The sequence below is a fragment of the Phalangium opilio genome, unplaced genomic scaffold, assembly GCF_054372755.1.
Source record: "Phalangium opilio isolate 3A_F unplaced genomic scaffold, DU_Popi_V2 ptg000070l_1, whole genome shotgun sequence".
In the NCBI taxonomy this organism is placed as follows: Eukaryota; Metazoa; Arthropoda; class Arachnida; order Opiliones; family Phalangiidae; genus Phalangium; species Phalangium opilio.
In genome coordinates, this window is record NW_028324182.1 from 7,741,313 (window position 1) to 7,759,149 (window position 17,837).

Below are 17,837 nucleotides of genomic sequence, written 5' to 3' on the forward strand. Positions count from 1 at the left end.
GTTACAAAATTTAATAGATCAGTTGACTCAGGTAACTAGTCAACAACAGCAGATGCAAATTGCCTTAAATCAAATGCAAGCTAATTTATCGCCAAATAACCAAACATCCAACGTAAATAATAACGTAGCTTTTTCGGTTCCAAATGCCATGCCTATTCAAAATCCCCCTTTGGCACCCGTTGCGCCTGTCGTAAATAACTCTACCGTTCCTAGTCTACCCGTACCAGGTAACCATAGTACAACGGGAGCAAACCCCATTATACCGAATAGTAATGCACCGGCCCTCGTTTCCTCAAACAACCCCTTCGGCTCTTTGAACCCTCCTTCTCAGGCTAGCGTAGTAAGTCAAAATACAAATACTAGTGGGATGAATGCGGCTAGTTCCTCTCACCGATTACTTTCGGGAGTACCGTTTTTATACTCAAACCCCCTGCCTACGCCCTGTTATCATGGGAGACCCACCGACCCTGGGCCGAAGGATTTTCTTCGGAAAGTAAAGCAAATGCGTTTGACAAACAAAGTACCCGATGACGTATTTTTAGATCAGTGGATGCCGTCTTTATTTGATGGTCCGGCATTGGATTGGTTTTATGATAACCAACCATTTAGGTCTTATAATGAGTTTGAAGCTTCATTCACTTCTCGCTTTCAGCGAAAATCGAATGATGATGTCATTAGGGATCGGATTCATGATCGCGTGCAGAGACACCAGGAAACGGTGTACGAATATGCGGATGCCTTACAGAAATTAATTAGGCAACTTCACAGTCCAATGTCGGATGAAGAAGAAGTCCGCATAACATTGCGTAACATTAGGGAAGATATCCACCCCTATTTAACCACCAAAGATTTTAGTAATGTTAGGGATTTATTGGATGACGCTGCTGCGGTAGAACGATCAGTAAATAAGAAAAATCGTTCTGAAACCAAAATTGCCCCTAACAGTAATGCTACCCAAGTTAGGGATAGGCAAAATTTTAAAGGGTCTACCGGAAACGGAAGCTATCGAGGCCCGACAAACAATAGTAATCGTGGGTCAACAAATGAAAATACCCAAGCGCGTAGTTTTCCGCCACCCCAGACAAATGTAGGTGCACCCAAGAATCCGCCACATAACCCTAATTCGCAACGCAGTAGGTCCTACTATAATCCAGACTACACTTGTCATCACTGCAATAGGGTAGGGCATACTAGACCCTTTTGTCCTTACAAAAATCAGCCGCCGAAGGGAAACGACGGAGCGGGCGGGTCCAGTGCACCCGCGGCGCCGCCCGCGAACAATTCCCAATAGATCAAAATGTAGATAGCACGGGGCCATTTTCTGTTAAACCAGCGCAACTTCTTAAAGTGGGAAACCAAGATTTTCTCAATATTTACTTAGGATCCACCCCGTGTCTAGCCCTACTTGATAATGGGTCCACCAATACTCTAATACATAGTCAGTTAAAACCAATTTTAGAAAGCCAAGGTTATATAACCAAAAATCAAAATTTGGCGTTGCGTCAGAGCGATAATACCTTATTAGCCACTTCGGGGTCCGTTACTGTTCCTATTTGTTTGCCCCGAAAACAGGTGGAGTTTGAAGCCGTTTATGTATCTAATTTAGTACATCCCTGCATTTTAGGGAGAGATTTTATTGGCCATGTTGGTCTGGTAGTGGACTTCGGGAAAAATAACTACTGTTTATCCGATAGTCTATCTTTTAAGTTACCTTTACTTACTTGTAAGGGTCAACCCCACTTGTCTACCTTAGCTTTGGAAGACATAGATACCGACGGCATAAATAAAGCCTTATCAAACGCTCCTTTAGACGACCAACAACGCCAATCCTTGGAATCCCTAGTCCATAGATATCAAAATATATTTACAACCAAACCGGGCCGTACTAACATTATCGAACATTATATCGATGTTGGAGATAGTCTCCCCATTTCAAAAGCACCTTATAGATTTGCTCCTGCAAAACGTGCCATTATAGACGACATTCTCGATGAGATGTTGGAACAAGATCTAATAGAACCAAGTTGTAGCCCCTGGGCTAGTCCCGTGTTATTGGTTGGAAAGAAAGATGATATTTTGGATTTTGAAAAGGAAGATTTCTTTCAAAGAGAAAAGGATAAAAGTCATTGGCGTATGTGCAATGATTATAGGGGGCTCAATTCTGTAACTCGTCGGGATGCATACCCCCTCCCTAGGATCGACGATATCTTAGAATCGATAACTAAACCGAAATTTATAACTACCCTCGATATGAGGAGTGGATATTGGCAGGTGCCATTACATGAAGCGCATCGCGATTACGCCGCTTTTGTGTGCCATAGAGGTTTATTCCGACCGAAAGTTTTGATGTTCGGTTTAACAAATGCGCCCGCTACCTTCCAGCGCATGGTAAATAGTTTATTCTTGGATATGGCGACGTCCGGAGTATGTGCTTACTTGGATGATCTAATCATTGCTTCTAGCGACTTCCCCACTCACCTCAAAGTTCTCGAGGAGGTTTTTAACAGGTTAATGAAAGCCGGTCTGACCATTAAAGCGTCGAAAACGCAATTTTGTAAACAAAAAGCCAAAATTTTGGGACATATAGTTTCCCACGAGGGACTTATGGTAGACCCAGATAAAACGGAAGTTATGAAAAACTTTCCGATACCGAAAAACATAAGACAGCTTCGCCGATTTCTAGGCATGGCGTCTTATTATCGCCGTTTCGTTAAAAACTTCTCGAAAGTGGCGAGCCCGCTGAATGATTTGCTGCACAAAGACGTCCAGTGGCGATGGACGGAGAAACAAGATGTCGCGTTTAACACCCTTAAAGATAATTTATGTTTAGCCCCGATTTTAAGTACTCCTGATTACAATTATCCGTTCATAATTCATACCGATGCCTCTAATGTAGGTTTAGGAGCTGTTTTGTCCCAAGTAATTAATGGCAAAAAGCATGTTATTCAATATGCAAGCAAATCATTAAGCACAGCCGAACGTCGTTACTCTACGACCGAACGTGAAGTTTTAGGAGTAGTCTTCGCGGTTGAAAAATTTCGACCATATATAGAAGGGACTAAGTTTGAGGTCTATACTGACCATAGCGCTATACGCTGGCTTCACCGAGCACCAGACCCAACTGGGAAATTCTCTCGGTGGAATACCAGACTTCAGGCGTTCGACTTCAATGTAATTCATGTACCGGGGAAGGACAATGCCGTAGCGGATGCCCTCTCGCGTATCTACGAAAACGAAGGTCAGAATGGGGAAGTAGGGGAACCCTTACAGGAAGGCAAGATATCTAGTATTTCGGGTGTCACGCAGCAAATAATCTTTGATAAAAATTTAATAATAGAAAGTCAAGTTGCAGATCCTAAAATAGGACCCCTTAGGTTATTCGTAGAAAAGGGTATTTTACCCACTGATAAAGACTTACTTGTCTATGTTGAAAAAGCATCTCCTCATTGTGAAATGAGAGAAAATATTTTATATAAAGATTTTGGAAAAATGCTTAGTAATGGGTGGGATAGTTTCCGAATCTTGGTACCCCCCTCCCTTAAGCCCCATGTCTTACATATTTGCCATGACCTCCCGTCCTCAGGGCATTTTGGAACTAAAAAGACCTTAAACAGGGTAAGAAGCCAATTTTATTGGGATGGTCTCACCCTTGATGTAATAAAGTACTGCAAAAGTTGCATCATCTGTCAAAAAAACAAGGTGTCTCCTCAGCTACCCGCCGGTCTAATGAAGCCGAGCGATATAGCTGAGCCGTTTGAGGTAATATCTATTGATATTAAAGGACCTTTTGTACGAAGTAAACGGGGATTCAAATATATTTTAGTAATTACCGACTCCCTCACTAAGTGGGTAGAGATATTTCCCCTTCGTCAGGCCACTACGAGGCCAATTATTAAACACCTTGTCGACGATGTGTTTGCCAGGTTTGGTTTGCCATCAACCGTTGTTTCGGACAATGGTAAGCAATTCACGGGCAAACTTATGAGCAATGTCCTAAAAACTTTGGGGATTAAGCAGAGGTTTACTTCGGTGTATTCACCACAAAGTAATCCTACTGAACGAACCAATCGTACAATCGGTACTATGTTGTCCTCATTTGTGGGGGACAATCAGAAGGAGTGGGATTTGGGGCTGCAACAGTTCGCTATGGCGATCAGGAGTGCAGTACAGGAGTCAACTGGATTTAGCCCCTCCATGTTGATGTTTGGGCGGGAAATTAAGACCGCCGCCAATGTGATTTTGAATAAAGATCCTAATGATTATCTTAATGAAGATATTCAAAAATGTTATGGTCTCAGAGTTATACCCAAGGTACAAAAAGCCATTGAGATAGCTCGAACCAGTATTAACAAGGCTCAACTGAAGCAAAAGTCCTATTATGATAAGCATCATAGGCATATGGAGTTGGCGGAGGGCGATCTAGTGTTAAAAAAATCGCATTTTATCTCCAAGGCGGCTGAAGATTTCGCCGCTAAGTTAGCTGACCGATATGAGGGTCCTTTCCGTGTTTTTCAGAAGCTTAGCTCCCATAGTTACAAGCTTGCAACTATGGATGGTAAAAAGGTGCTATATGGGACTTATCACGTCTCCCAGCTTAAGCCTTATCATGAAAGAACGGAAAACAAACTTAAGGATAGTGATTACTTTCACGAGAACTTAGGCAAAGGCGATGTTAATTTGGTACCACTTGTAACGTGTGGTGGGCGCACATTGCGTCCACGGGATCCCGTTACAGGAAGAGTAATACACTAATGCTGTTTACTCTTGTTTTTTTTGTTGTTTGTTTGGTTGAATTATTTTTCACCATTCTTCATAGGCCTTATATTAAACTTCGAAGTGCACTTGTAAATTAATGATACTAGTATTTTTTTTGTATATAGGTAGTGTATGTTTGTTAGATGTATAGTTGTATATAGTTAATGTATATTTTGTAGATGTATAATAGTATATTTTGTGAATAGCTTTATGTTACTCGACTGTTTTAATTTCGTTTCAATTAACGCGGCGATTGAAAAGGGTCTCAGTGGACTTCGACAATAGTCGGGGGAGAATGTAACGAATATATATTTATATTCTTAATCAAATATAAGTTGTTTGAAACTATCTGAAAATATAAAATAGCGCATATTCTCGTGGCCAAAAGTGTCCTATTATTGTTTATTTTGATTTACGATAGGGTAAGGGAAATAGTAACTCTACGAGTTCTAGGGCGCGGGAAAGCGTCATTCTTTAACTCTTTTTAAGATTTCGTAAAAGATAACCTTGATGGGTAAAGGTGCGGCGACCTGCTGGCCAGGGGTCGCGTCTAAGCCCATTAGGCGGCGACGAGTGTTCTTTTTATGAGACTGAACTCGTATCTTAGAGGGGCACTTAAGGGCACGAGGGATTGCAATAAGGGTAACTGTGTTGTCAAGCCAATGCTAATTTTAGTTATATACCAATACCAATACCAGAGTCTTAAATCTCTTAATGTATAATTGTGACACTTTTATTGAACCTTGACCGTGAACTATGTATAACCATAGTAGGTATCTTTTAAGAAAACCTTTCTTATTGAACCTTTGCTTCACTTTTCAAAAGTAGAAGCAACCCGCTAATTAAACCCAGGTGTGCGCGATGGCGACTCGGCCATAAAAGTTCAAAGCTTGTGCGCGATGGAAATCGTGGGCATTAAAATCTAATTAAGCCCAAAGATGCGCGGTGGTGATTTTACCATGTAGGATGTGCGGATCCAACGGGGTGCATGGGAAACTTTAATACAGCCAATCATGGATGGCTTTGGGTCACGTGACCATCGAGCATGACCCTCGTGGTCATACTAGAACCATGCCCCATTGAATTCTATTGGGCCTACCTTTGGTACCTACAAGAGGTCAGGTATAAAACCAAAGGACAAGGACCTAAGAGAGATACTTTTTTGATTCCTGACCGACTGATCAGACTTGGAGCCACCACTGAAGTTGGAGAAAAACCGCTAACCTTCAAGAGTTCCTGAACTCTGGCACCCCGCTCTCTTCAAGACCGACTCACGGTAATGTGAAAACTTTAACTATCGGAACTTGCTAACGCCGCTCGAAATGAACGCGCTTTCAAACCTTAAAGGCCTTATGAGCCTGTTTAATTTTTAAAGGCCTTATGAGCCTGTTTAATTTTTAAAGGCCTTATGCGCCTAAATTATTTTAAAAGGCCTTATGCGCCTAAATTATTTTAAAAGGCCTTATGCGCCTAAATTATTTTAAAAGGCCTAATGCGCCTATTATTTTCAAAGGCCTAATGCGCCTATTATTTTCAAAGGCCTAATGCGCCTATTATTTTCAAAGGCCTAATGTGCCTATTATTTTCAACGGCCTAATGTGCCAATTATTTTACACGGCCTAATGTGCCTAGTATTTTATACGGCCTAATGTGCCTATTATTTTATACGGCCTAATGTGCCTATTATTTTATACGGCCTAATGTGCCTGTTATTTTATTATTGTCATATCAATTTGTTGGTTCAAATCATTTAAAAAAAATATTGACTCTGGTAATTAAATATATTGGTTAATTGGCAACACAATTTAAGTTCCCTTGTCTTAACCTAAGCTTACACATCTAATGCATGAAAACCCCTAGACAAACTGACGTTACTTGTTTTAGTTTTTATCTCGCTCAACCCAATAGTGCAATTGACGCGAGCTACCCGGACTACCTAGTTTAATATTAAACGTAGCGCCCGTTAAACTAAGCTTAAATATAAAGCTAAGTAATATTATAAGTGAAAGTACATTAAACTTAATTAAATTCGCTACAAATTTTTGAAGTCACCCATTATGGGTAATAGAGAGAACGATCCAATATCCAGGAAGAAAAACCGTGATGTAAAAAACTGGGGTTAAAAATTCGAGCCGATCGATACGGGGATCGTGTTCCACGTGCTGCTCTTCCTTTTTATATTCAGTTGGGTTCACACCTTGCGAAACAATTTTTAAATGGAATAAGATACGACCGCGATATAGTTCAACAGGGTGATAACATCGATATTGTTATAGACCTATAGAGAAAGTACTTCTCTAGTTCCTTTTGCCGTCTTTCTTGGAAATAATCATCATGGATGTTGCTATAGAGAGATGTACGAACCCGAAACCTCCATCTTCAGCTGAATAGAATGTTCTCTTTGCCTTGTGGAATTCTATGGGATGGGTTTGAAAACCTTCTTAGTTTATTTCTCCACGATTTTTTCTTCATCTTTCTCTTCCTTTCTTTCTTCAACATCAGACTCTTTGGAAAAGCCCGGAGAAAAGTCTACCGATAAAAATATATAAAAATGCATCAAAGAAAAAATATTATTCGATACTTACACGGTAGCCCATAAAGAGTATCACGCGTACGAACCGTAGAATAAGAAAGAAGAAAAAGCTCTTTCGCAACCGTAAATCTTTTCGAACTGTGCCTGGAAATGGTACGACTTCCATGTACCAAGAAGCACTAAACCTATAGTAACGCAGCACGTTTATTCTCTTACAACATACTGGTTCTATATTTACACAATGGTAATTTAAATCCCTTCCAAATGTATATAGATATGTCAATGTAAAACATAGGGTTAGTTGCAAACGGAAGAGTTTGAACAGTATATGAAGGATCACTGATTATTTGATTTCAATAGTGTTATACTCTATTTTATCTACTCCTTTTGGTGGGCGGCCATTATAGATTATTTTCCCGCTTGACTCGAGTTTTTCTTATTCGCTAATGTAATAAAAAATAGAAATAACTTTTACAACAATGTTAGAAACGATGGTAGTACATTGGTGACATCGCTACCAGAAAACCAAAAATACCAGAATCGTTTTGAAAAAGTAGAGCTATGTAGAGAGCAGAAAAAAAATAAGGTGAGCTGATACATCATCGGATTTGTAAAGAATATATAGAAAGGTCGCTCGCTCTCTCTTTTCCACTCTTGTCCTATAAAGAAATTCTATCCCAGATGAATCCCCCTACTTTTGTAGTATTTCTTTTTTACCAAAAATATGGCACGGTGTCTATTGTTGGTTGATACTCCATTACTCGACTACAATTCTTCAACCTGTACTTGTCTTGTCTCGTCTTCCACTCTTTCCTATTCCCACTTGGCACTTTCCTTTTATGACTTATATCAAAAGACATTAATTCGAAATAGGAATTTTTTTTACTTGGAGCGAATTCTTGTGTCGATACTTTGAAATCCGTATCAATATGGGTAGGCTAATCAGTGAAGAGATATTTCAGGGGCAATTTTTCTCGTGTATTTTCAATAGGCCCCTGTAAAAGAATTTCACCACATGTTCAGGGCGAAGAATACGTGTGCAAATCTTAAATTACTTCGAATAATTCGCTTTTGTTGATATACCTACACTTTTAAAAGAATAATTTTATAGTTGATACCACCTTATTGAGGAATGCGAACGAAACCTTAGCTCGCTCTTTGACGCGAGAAAAAACCTTATAAGATAGATTGGTTAGAGCATCTCCGGATTAAAATGAATGCAGGGTTGCGAATTCGGGGTAGAGACGCTTTGGGGAACCTCTGATAAGCTTCGACCGAGTGATGATATTCGAAACTGGGGGATCTTCTCTCTCTCTTTCTCACACACACTTTCTCTCTATCTGGGCTCTTGGTTGCCAGGCGGAAACCAAGCGTGTTTATTCTCCGGTCGGCCAGACGCCCCGCATCCAAACGGCGGGGTTCCAGCATCACTAACCTCTTGTCTCTTCCATCCTCATCCCGAGCTTCTCTTCATACATGGAATTTTCCATCAGTTCTCAAATAAAAGCCGCGTTGTAATACCATATTTTTTCACTGATGTCCATACCCATATACCATATTCTTACCGCGTAAGTTATTGGTTGGTTAAAATCTTCGATATAAATTTATAAGTACTTTTGAATTCCTTAAAGAGATGATCACTGCGCTTTCATTCTTCCTGAATAGGAAAGAACTTCTTCTGGATGGTTAGGAAATGTCCCGCTGAGAAACACGTTCCCTGATCCCCTCAGTCTCTTTATATCCGTTGCCTAGCTCACCATTGTCTCCTTCGTAAAAAAATAAACGATGAAAATCACCAACTTAGCAGAGGGTCGGTCGTTCAATCTATCGATCCAAAACCATTTTTGCCAATGCGGTTTTCTCGGATGCATTGGATGAGTAATATTATATTCCGGTTTATCTACATACATAGAAGTGGATAGTCTTGTAAATGCTCATTTTAGGGGAAGTGAATAAACACGTGGGGGTTATTCACGTTCTCGTGAAATGGTGTAGCTTTCGGTTTTGGGAATTTTTCTATATAGGAAAAGTAATCAGATCTCCTTGACAATTTCGATCATGGGAAAATAATGAATAAAATGCGATCTTCATCTTTCATCTATCGGAATCTGCATGAATTTTGTCTCTCTCGAGGCTTTTTATTACCATATACGAGATTCGGTTTGTCTTTCTTTTTCTTCAGCTCTTAAAGCAGTGCCGCTTTCCTAAAGTGCGCGTTTGTCGCAGACTTGGCGAGACAGCCACGTTGAGATACGAAAATTGATTTAAGCTAAGAGAATCTTCCGAAGTAAAAAATAAAATAATAATAATAAAATATGGAAGAAGAATGGGTTATTTCCTCCCAAAATTTAACACCGAAGTAAAGCTAGGGAATTTTTCTAAAAGAAATCTGTTCTTATCCAAAATTTCCATTGTAAATATTTATTTTTAACGTCTTACTTTGGCGCCAAGCGTTTCTTAAAAGAATAAACCTTCCTTAGCGCACGTTTGGCAAACTATTTAGTTTTTTCTTTTTCATTTTTGGAAGACCGAAAACCTTTTTCTTCTTCTATCTCTCTGGTATGTATTTAAGATCCGAAAAAGCTTTCAACGCCTTCTGTTTGCGCATTGAGAGTAAAATGTGGATGGTGGGATTAGTTTAGTTTAACAGGATTAGATCCTTTTTAACTGTGAAGTAATAGGAGTCGAGTAACGGTTCAAATTTATAATAAACTAAAATAGTATCTTCATTCATACGACCATATTCCTTATGACGTCAGAAGATTGTCATGCCCATTTGTTAAATTAAATTTGTTAAAAAAAAAATATAGAAAAAGAAGAGAATTAACCGGGCTTTTTTTATTAAATAGAAAACTGCTTTATTACAAATGTAGGTATCTTTACATTTTTATTCTTAGTTTTTTCTCTTTTTTTATTTATTTATCATTTTAATTATCTTTCTTTGGACACAACTCGTTGCGACATCGGAATAATTTTTAATTACAAACCAAAGTTCTTCGTCATATTTTTTTTAATAACTTTTTATATATAATATATCTGTATATTTTTGTTTAGTCTTTTTCCAAAACAAACGTATTACACACGAGGACAAAGAAGTCGGTCGGTCGGTCGGTCGGTCGATATCTTCGGATCTTTACTTTTTTTTATTTATTCCTGATTTAATGTTTTTCTATCTCTTTATTTTTTATCTCCCATTTCAGTTTTTTTATTTGGGTTATCGTCCGTTTTAATATTTCTTACACCATAAGTCGAATTGCAACGAGTATAAGCTGAAGGATGGCATATAACAGCGTGCTGGCAGAGAAGACTGAACCCGCTTTGTTGTAGTCACGAACGAATCCTTGAACGCCTAATTTCAATGGAAAAAAATAAAAAAAATTTTAATGAAAAAAAAAAAAGAGACGTCAATAATCAGGCTCTGGAGAAATGTGGGTATGTTACATTGTTAATTATTTTAAGTGTCACTATGAAAATTATAATACCAGCAACTATTTAAAGTCATATAACGTTACTTTTAGACAAGATCTAGCCAATTTTATGTTACATTAATTTGTTTTAAATTTATTTCCTTTACTAGAGAACTTTTAAGGTAAACCAATTTAATCCCCCATCCAGACACATTTGAATCAATTTAAAGTTAACATATAGAAATAGGCTTAGCTGGAATTCTTTCATCCCCCCCCCTTAGTACCATTTTTGCCAAGTAACCCTTAACGTTAGAAAAATTCCAGTTACGTTTCTGGGCGAGGAAATATCAAATCTGGGAATGAAAGGCTCTAGGTAACGGGATGAAATTTTTGAAGGCGCATTGGAGCGCGAGAAAAAGGAGGGAGGGGGGGTGGAGAATCGCAATTTTTAAGCCTTGGTCATATCAAGGCGCTTCAAGGCTTTTCCAAAAAGAACGCCTCATAAATTACAATTAAATCTTGACAAATGCCGACCAAAAACGAAACTTTTATCCGGGAGGAGGAAAAATTTCCCCCTTGGGCGAATATCCATTAGTAAATTAACGTCAAACAAATGCCAACGTAAATATGTGGGGCTTGCTAGCCCACAAATCCTTTCTTGCAATGTATCGTCTTCTTGTACCAGATAAAAACACGGTGGTCATTTTTAATTGATTAGAATTGATGTTTTTCGATGTTTAAAAACCAATAAGGCGATCGATCGTAAAGAGATATTTTTGATGAGAAATATAAATGACAACTTAAGTTCATAAGATATGTTTCATAAGTTGGTCAGTTTTTAATGAGAGCTTGTCATGAAGTGACGTGGTCATAGACTCTCGCAAAACGACTCCAGCCAGGTGAGGCGCTGTTAAATGCTTAGTACAGACTAAATAGGAAGATTGACATCAAAACCGAGAGTAGTCAATTCTCGCGTCGTTCTCGAACTAACTCTCAGTAAATTAAAGGTAGTATTATATTTATGTAACATATCTTGATGAAAAAATTGAGGACGTTTTTAATTGGACACGAATTGTGTTGGGATTAAACTCATGGAAAATATAAGTTTAGGACCATTATATCTTTGGGATATTTTGAGATGGCGCAACGTAATTAGCTGAGGACTAGATAATGAGTTTACGTGTAAATATAAACTAGTTCTCGAGATTGCCGATGTTTAAACCATTAATATTAACGGTGTTTCGGCAAATGAAAGAGTTTCCATTTACGTGAGGGGATTATTGGTAGACGGCTCAAAAATGGATTCGCTAGTTTCAGAAATTTTAGGTGTTTTCTCGCGAACCTATGAATTAATTATTGTTTGCTGAGTGCTTTTCAGATTCTGGGTAAACATCACTCATAGTTGCTAGATTGCGTGCTACCTAGATATTTTGATGAAACAAATTTATACAATTTTTAGAACTATATTTATAATAGCGCAAACTTGAAAGGTGCAATTTCCCACGTTTTCGCAGTTTTATATCTTCTCTATCAAAGATTGGATTCTCATATACTAGTTTTAATGGATTTTGTTATTTGCGTAACGTTGTTATTTTGATGGACTGAAATCTTTATATTTGAACGCATCCTAAAATGGGTCATTTTTGCCGCTTAAATCAGTGTTTAAATTAACACCTTTTAAGACTGGATTGCTACTATATTTTAATATATTTTCTTTACACTTTTAACGAGCTTTCTTATACTACCGTTATTTGCGTACGCATTAATTATAATTTGGTGTTTCAAAGAATGACGTCACTCATTAGTTATTCAAAGAAAATTAGTATGTATAATATGATATATCGCATTTACAGGAAAATCTTCTTAAATTTTTAAAAACATTTTTACGTATGAATATAAATATATTCATTAAAATTAAATGAAAATATTTAACCTATGTAACCACAGTTTTAAATGTACCCTCGGGAGATACGTTTTCCGTACCGTGTTTTGGAGTTCAGGGGAAAAAAATCATTGATTGAGTGAAACCTTTAAGCTTGGTTCCCACACGGACTAAAATCTCGACGGAATGTCAACCCCCCCTCTTTGAGACATTTTATTTTCGCTAGACTAGACGATTCTCGCATGACTGATTTTTGCGGCGACGAAAACTCAATTGGGGTCACGTGACTGTGACGTATATATGATTGAAAAATTTTCCCTATGAAACGTACTTATCTCATTGGTCGAGCTCATGGCGTCGCGCCCTACTCTACCCAAAAACGGAACGGATAGTCTGTCAAATGGAACCGAAATTCCATCGTGGAAAATATTTTACGTTGAGCCCTAAGCAACAGAATTCCGTTGCGTTTTCCGCCTTGTGGGAATCAAGCTTTAAGTGAAAAATCGAAAACTGTCACTTTGCAATATCCTAGGCGTTATATTGCGTCGTACCGCTTCCGCTTTTATACGTATATTAGACTGAGGTTCCGTAACTAACCAACACACTGTCGCCTCTTTTTCCCTCGAAATAGCGCCAAAAATATAATTTTGTTGATTGCAAAGTTTTATAAACCCTTTAGAAATCCATTCCTCTGAAGTTATAAAACATAAGTTAATTGCAATCCTTGGTTTATATTCATTCGTTTAATAACTTCAGTGGTTGCAAAGCTTGACTATACACTTTTATCCAACCATAGTCGCTGAAATAACTTCCGAGTTAGGAAAAGTCTTTTAAAAGATAATTTCGGATCGATATACTTTCCCATAGTTGTTTTAAAACCAATTTTGATTTTTCTAGAGGGCGCGTACAACATTTTCCCTTCTTTTTACTTAGGTTTCACTAATAACAAGCAATGAAATGAAACTAGGGAAGCCGAAATATGGGGGTTTTAATATCTGAGCTGTCGTATATTCATACGCGTTGGTTCCATTTTCTGGCGTTGTAACGGCGAGTTTATTAACGACCTTTTCTTAATAGATGCGTTTTCCCCGCGACAAAATAATCCCCTTTAATAAATTTAAAAAGGTAATCCCCGAACGGTTTTAAGTAAATACTCTTGGAAAGAACGTGGCTCCCAGCTCCCTGGGCCTGTACTCGCCATAACGCAATCTTCACCCAACCTTAATTGTTATTTCTCTATAATATAAATTGAAAGAGACTTCCTAATCAATATTCAATTAAAAAATCGATGCACTCCGTTTTTCTACGCCGTTAAGCTTTCCTCCTTTCCCTCTTCTTCTTCTTTTTGTTTTAAAGCCCTCTCCAAGTTTCGCTTAAATCCATCGTTAATGCTAATACGTTGTAATTTAAAAGAGGTACTTAAATAACGCGATTTTCAGTTATATGTAAGTTCCCGTTTAATATGAATTTATCGTACTGGAATATATGAAGGGAGGTTTAGGACATAGGCAAAAGTTAATAATTTGTGTCAAAAATATGTTTCTAAGATATTAACTTATCACGGAACTCTGAGGTGAAAATGTCTTAACACCCCAGAGTGGATTTGAATCACCGACCTTGGGTCACCGACCCAATGCTCTAACCATCTGAGCTACTGAGGCTCGTTATTGAGCCGCAACAGTAACATCATTGAGTTAACTTTTTAATGTTAACTCTCAGGTTAAGCGATCAATGGTTCATTCACCGTATTTTGCCCGGCATTGGCTTGTGCATTGAAGTCAAGAGTTGTTTAACGTGGAATAAGCTCCATTAGCAGTTAACTGCAAGACAACTCTTGACTTGAAGGATATTAACTTATTTTAGATATAATTTACTAATGTTTAGATAATATTGTTGTAACTTTACCTGGAACGTACGTTATCCGCGTTTGCGTTTGGAACGGGGATCCGAAAACTTCCAAAAAGCACTCAACATCCGTGACACGATTGTCGGGCAGTTCCCGGCTATTCGGAGTTGTCCAGTGCGTTATATCAAAACTATTGTTGCGTTTATGTACTATTGTTCCGGTTCCACCCTCGAAAACGCGCCGTTTCTTGCCTTCGCTAAAGTAAAATATCTTCATTCTGGGCTCCGGGTAAACCTCCTTTGCTTCGCACGTGAAATTCACCAGGTCCTCGTGCGGCAATGTGTAGTCGAACAGGAACTCTTTGGCAGTGGCTGCACCATCGTTCATTTCCCAAAATATAGCAAAAGAAAAATAAGAATGGAAAAATGTTAGACAAAATTCGTACGCAAAAGTAGGTTCCTATGGCGCATTTATTGATGATGCTACATTTGCAAGTGACGATCTACAGATGTAGCGATTCTTTGAAGTTCCGCTTTAATTGGCTGGCTGCGCTTAAGCCTGCAAGTCGTTTCAACGCCTAAGAAAAATTGTAAGAAATTTCAGTGGCCGACTTGTGGGAGGTGTGAGTACCTTGCCCAGGTTCTACCTCGATAAATGTCCCATATAGTCACTCCTTATTCCCATTTTAAATCTACGCTAACTTTTCTTGACACTAAATGGTGTAGTGTTTGGGTTTATCGTAGTTGGGAACGAAACCGCGCCCGTTTTAAACAGAAAAGGTCGATTCACATTCGCGGTCTCTGAGATAAATGAGCTGAGGAACGTTGACAAAATAAAATTTTGGACCTTTTCGTTCACCATTGCATCTCTCTGTTCTTCATTCTTAATTGTCCTTGGGGTTTTAATTTGTCAGTGCATGATTCTCGGGAAGAGTTTTCCCTTTTAGTAAAACTTTAGGGGTTAAAAAGAAGAAGACGTGCCGAAACGCGCTAACGACGTTTTAATCCGCTTGAGTGTAATGCCTTTTCATTTTTCTTCACTTTCCAAAAGTGTCGGAAGAAGGATAGGTATATGGATATAGTAAGCGGAGACTCACAGAGAAGTTTCTCGAAAATGACAAGAATGTTATTGAGTTCTTGGACTTAAATAACTGCGGGAGCTGGGATAAAAACTAGCGGGAATACCTTATTCAGGTCTGGAGATGCTATACCCTTGGTTTTTCTATAGATAGATGTTTTGCAAATATATCCCATGTGCCTCTATTTACTTATGTTGTGGACTCCTAATACTATCACCAGTTACCTAGCCTGGAAAAAAGTCTATACGAGTTTTTCGGTAGTAGCTGTATAACCAACAGCGTGGATCAGATCAAAAACTCAACAGAATTAATGGATACCAAAAAATCTAAATTTATTTCTCGCCCACTTACCATATTAGGTTATACTCGTCGCGCATTTCGAAATTTCTTCTAAAGAAACCGATTGAGCTTTTTCTTTATCTGAACCACTCTGTATAGTATCGACCCAAACTAATGGCCCGCGTAGCTTTCTCTCTTTTGGTGTAGCCTTTCTTTTGCTAGCTTTGAGTTTGACTCTTCTTCTCCATACGTAGAAGGCTCTGCTCCGTTCTCTCATCCTTTCTCTCTCTCTCTCTCTTGGCTTTGGAAGCTTCGCGGCCCGCGAAAGATTCGAAGCGACAGAGTGTGAAAGGTGAAATTGAGGTCACAAAGGCCGCTCTACTTTAGCTATCCACTCTTTCTCTCTTTGGCGAGCTGCTAGGCAAGCGAGGGGTCAGATATTTTCCCCCCAAAAAATTGGGTACATTTTTGTCAGTGGAATTTTGTGTATTTGCAAGCTTGTGATTTTTCTATTTTTCTATATTTAAGCAAATACGTAACATTAAGTAGGAATAACTTGTCTTTCCGAAGGGCGCACCATTGTTTCTCAATGAAATTTACTTTAATATTTAAAGGGTCAAAGGTCAAATACTCTACCCCTCAGAGTAGGTTCTCTCTTGGTTTCCGCGTTGGGGATAAAACGTATTTTTCCAAGGAAAACTTTTCCAAACCATAACTCCCAGCGCCTGTAGGCTGTAGCAGGGGTAAATAACGAAAGGAGTTAGAGACGCTAGCTTCCGTAGTGTAGAATACAGTGGGACCTTGAAACGTCATAGAATTTGTAACTAACGTAGTGCCATCTTTGGAACTGTATTGTAAATAAGACCATTACCTTAAAAGTTTTGCCTTAAAATCTCGCGCCGCAAGGTATTCTGGGTAAAGTAAAATGGCGGGTGTCGATGTTGTGAAGTCGTCTCATAAATCAACCCAATATAATTATTATATTCAATCGCGAGTAAATAGCGATTTAAAGAAGAAAGATAAGTCAACAATTTGCAATTTGAAGCCGGGGAAATCCTCAAAATGTGATCAAACTTGTTTTGCCATAAGTGCGCGGTTACAGAATCGGCCCATTGAGCCAAGGCTTAGTGGGAACTGTGGGATCAGGATCATCGACTGTATCTGTGACTATAGAAATTAAAACAACTAAAACTGTATTGAAGGATGCAAAAACGACATTTAATTCCATTTCATTATCGAATAAGGAATTTACCAACTTTAAAGTTCCATGTTTCTAATTCAAGTGCACCTTAATGAATAAACTTTACTCTAAGCCTAATTGTCACTCAGTCGTAAGCAGACGAACACTAGCAGACGAATACTAGCAGACAGGAGAAAATCGATATCCCAGCATGCCTTTCGAATCTTTGCTGCCACGCTATTGGTTGGAAAATATCATACTTATTTTGAATTATAGGCGGCGCGACCGGGGCGTTTTCTCTTTTCTGTGTCTACGTTTGAAAGTCCCACTGTATTCTACACTACGGAAGCTAGCGTCTCGAACTCCTTTCGTTATTTACCCCTGGCTGTAGTTTGGGACTCTCTCATTCGAGAGGCTCGATCTTTTAGCCTTTGTTTTATTAGGAGGCCAGGCCAGGCTAGGCTAGGCCAGGCTAGGCTAGGCATACAGCTATAGGCTAAAAATAGCATCCCGCCTCTATCGAAACTTATATATATATAAAAGAGAAACGAACTAAAAAATATCGAATATATGGTGGTCGATTTTTGCCACGCGTCAAAACTCTATTTTCGTTCTTCTCTTTAATCAAAGTCCGAGAAAAGAAAAAAGAATATAATAATAAAAAGAGTGAAATATCTATAGATGGAATCCTTTCTCGCGGAAAAAATTCCCCTCTATAAGTGAAAAATATTTTCCATTCCCTCAGAAGTAATTTAACACGAAGTCATTAAAAATTCTTAGTATTTGTAGCGGAAATTGAAACGGAATGTTTTAAATTCATTGCAATATTCGTTACTCGATAAATTGAAATTAAGGAACGTTTCATATTTACTACAAC

General features: G+C 38.5%; 1 protein-coding gene across 1 annotated transcript in view; it reads right to left on the reverse strand.

The window, feature by feature from the left end:
* Positions 1-10,121: 10,121 nt before the first annotated feature.
* Positions 10,122-17,837, reverse strand: part of LOC149661387 (uncharacterized) — a 29,464-nt gene continuing 21,748 nt past the window's right edge. The window contains exons 3-4 of the mRNA XM_089842921.1: positions 14,483-14,794; positions 10,122-10,637 (exon numbers count right to left, since the gene is read on the reverse strand). Of these exons, the coding sequence (XP_089699047.1) occupies positions 10,525-10,637; positions 14,483-14,794 (425 nt within the window). The 3' untranslated portion in view covers positions 10,122-10,524. The remainder of the gene's footprint in view (positions 10,638-14,482; positions 14,795-17,837) is intronic.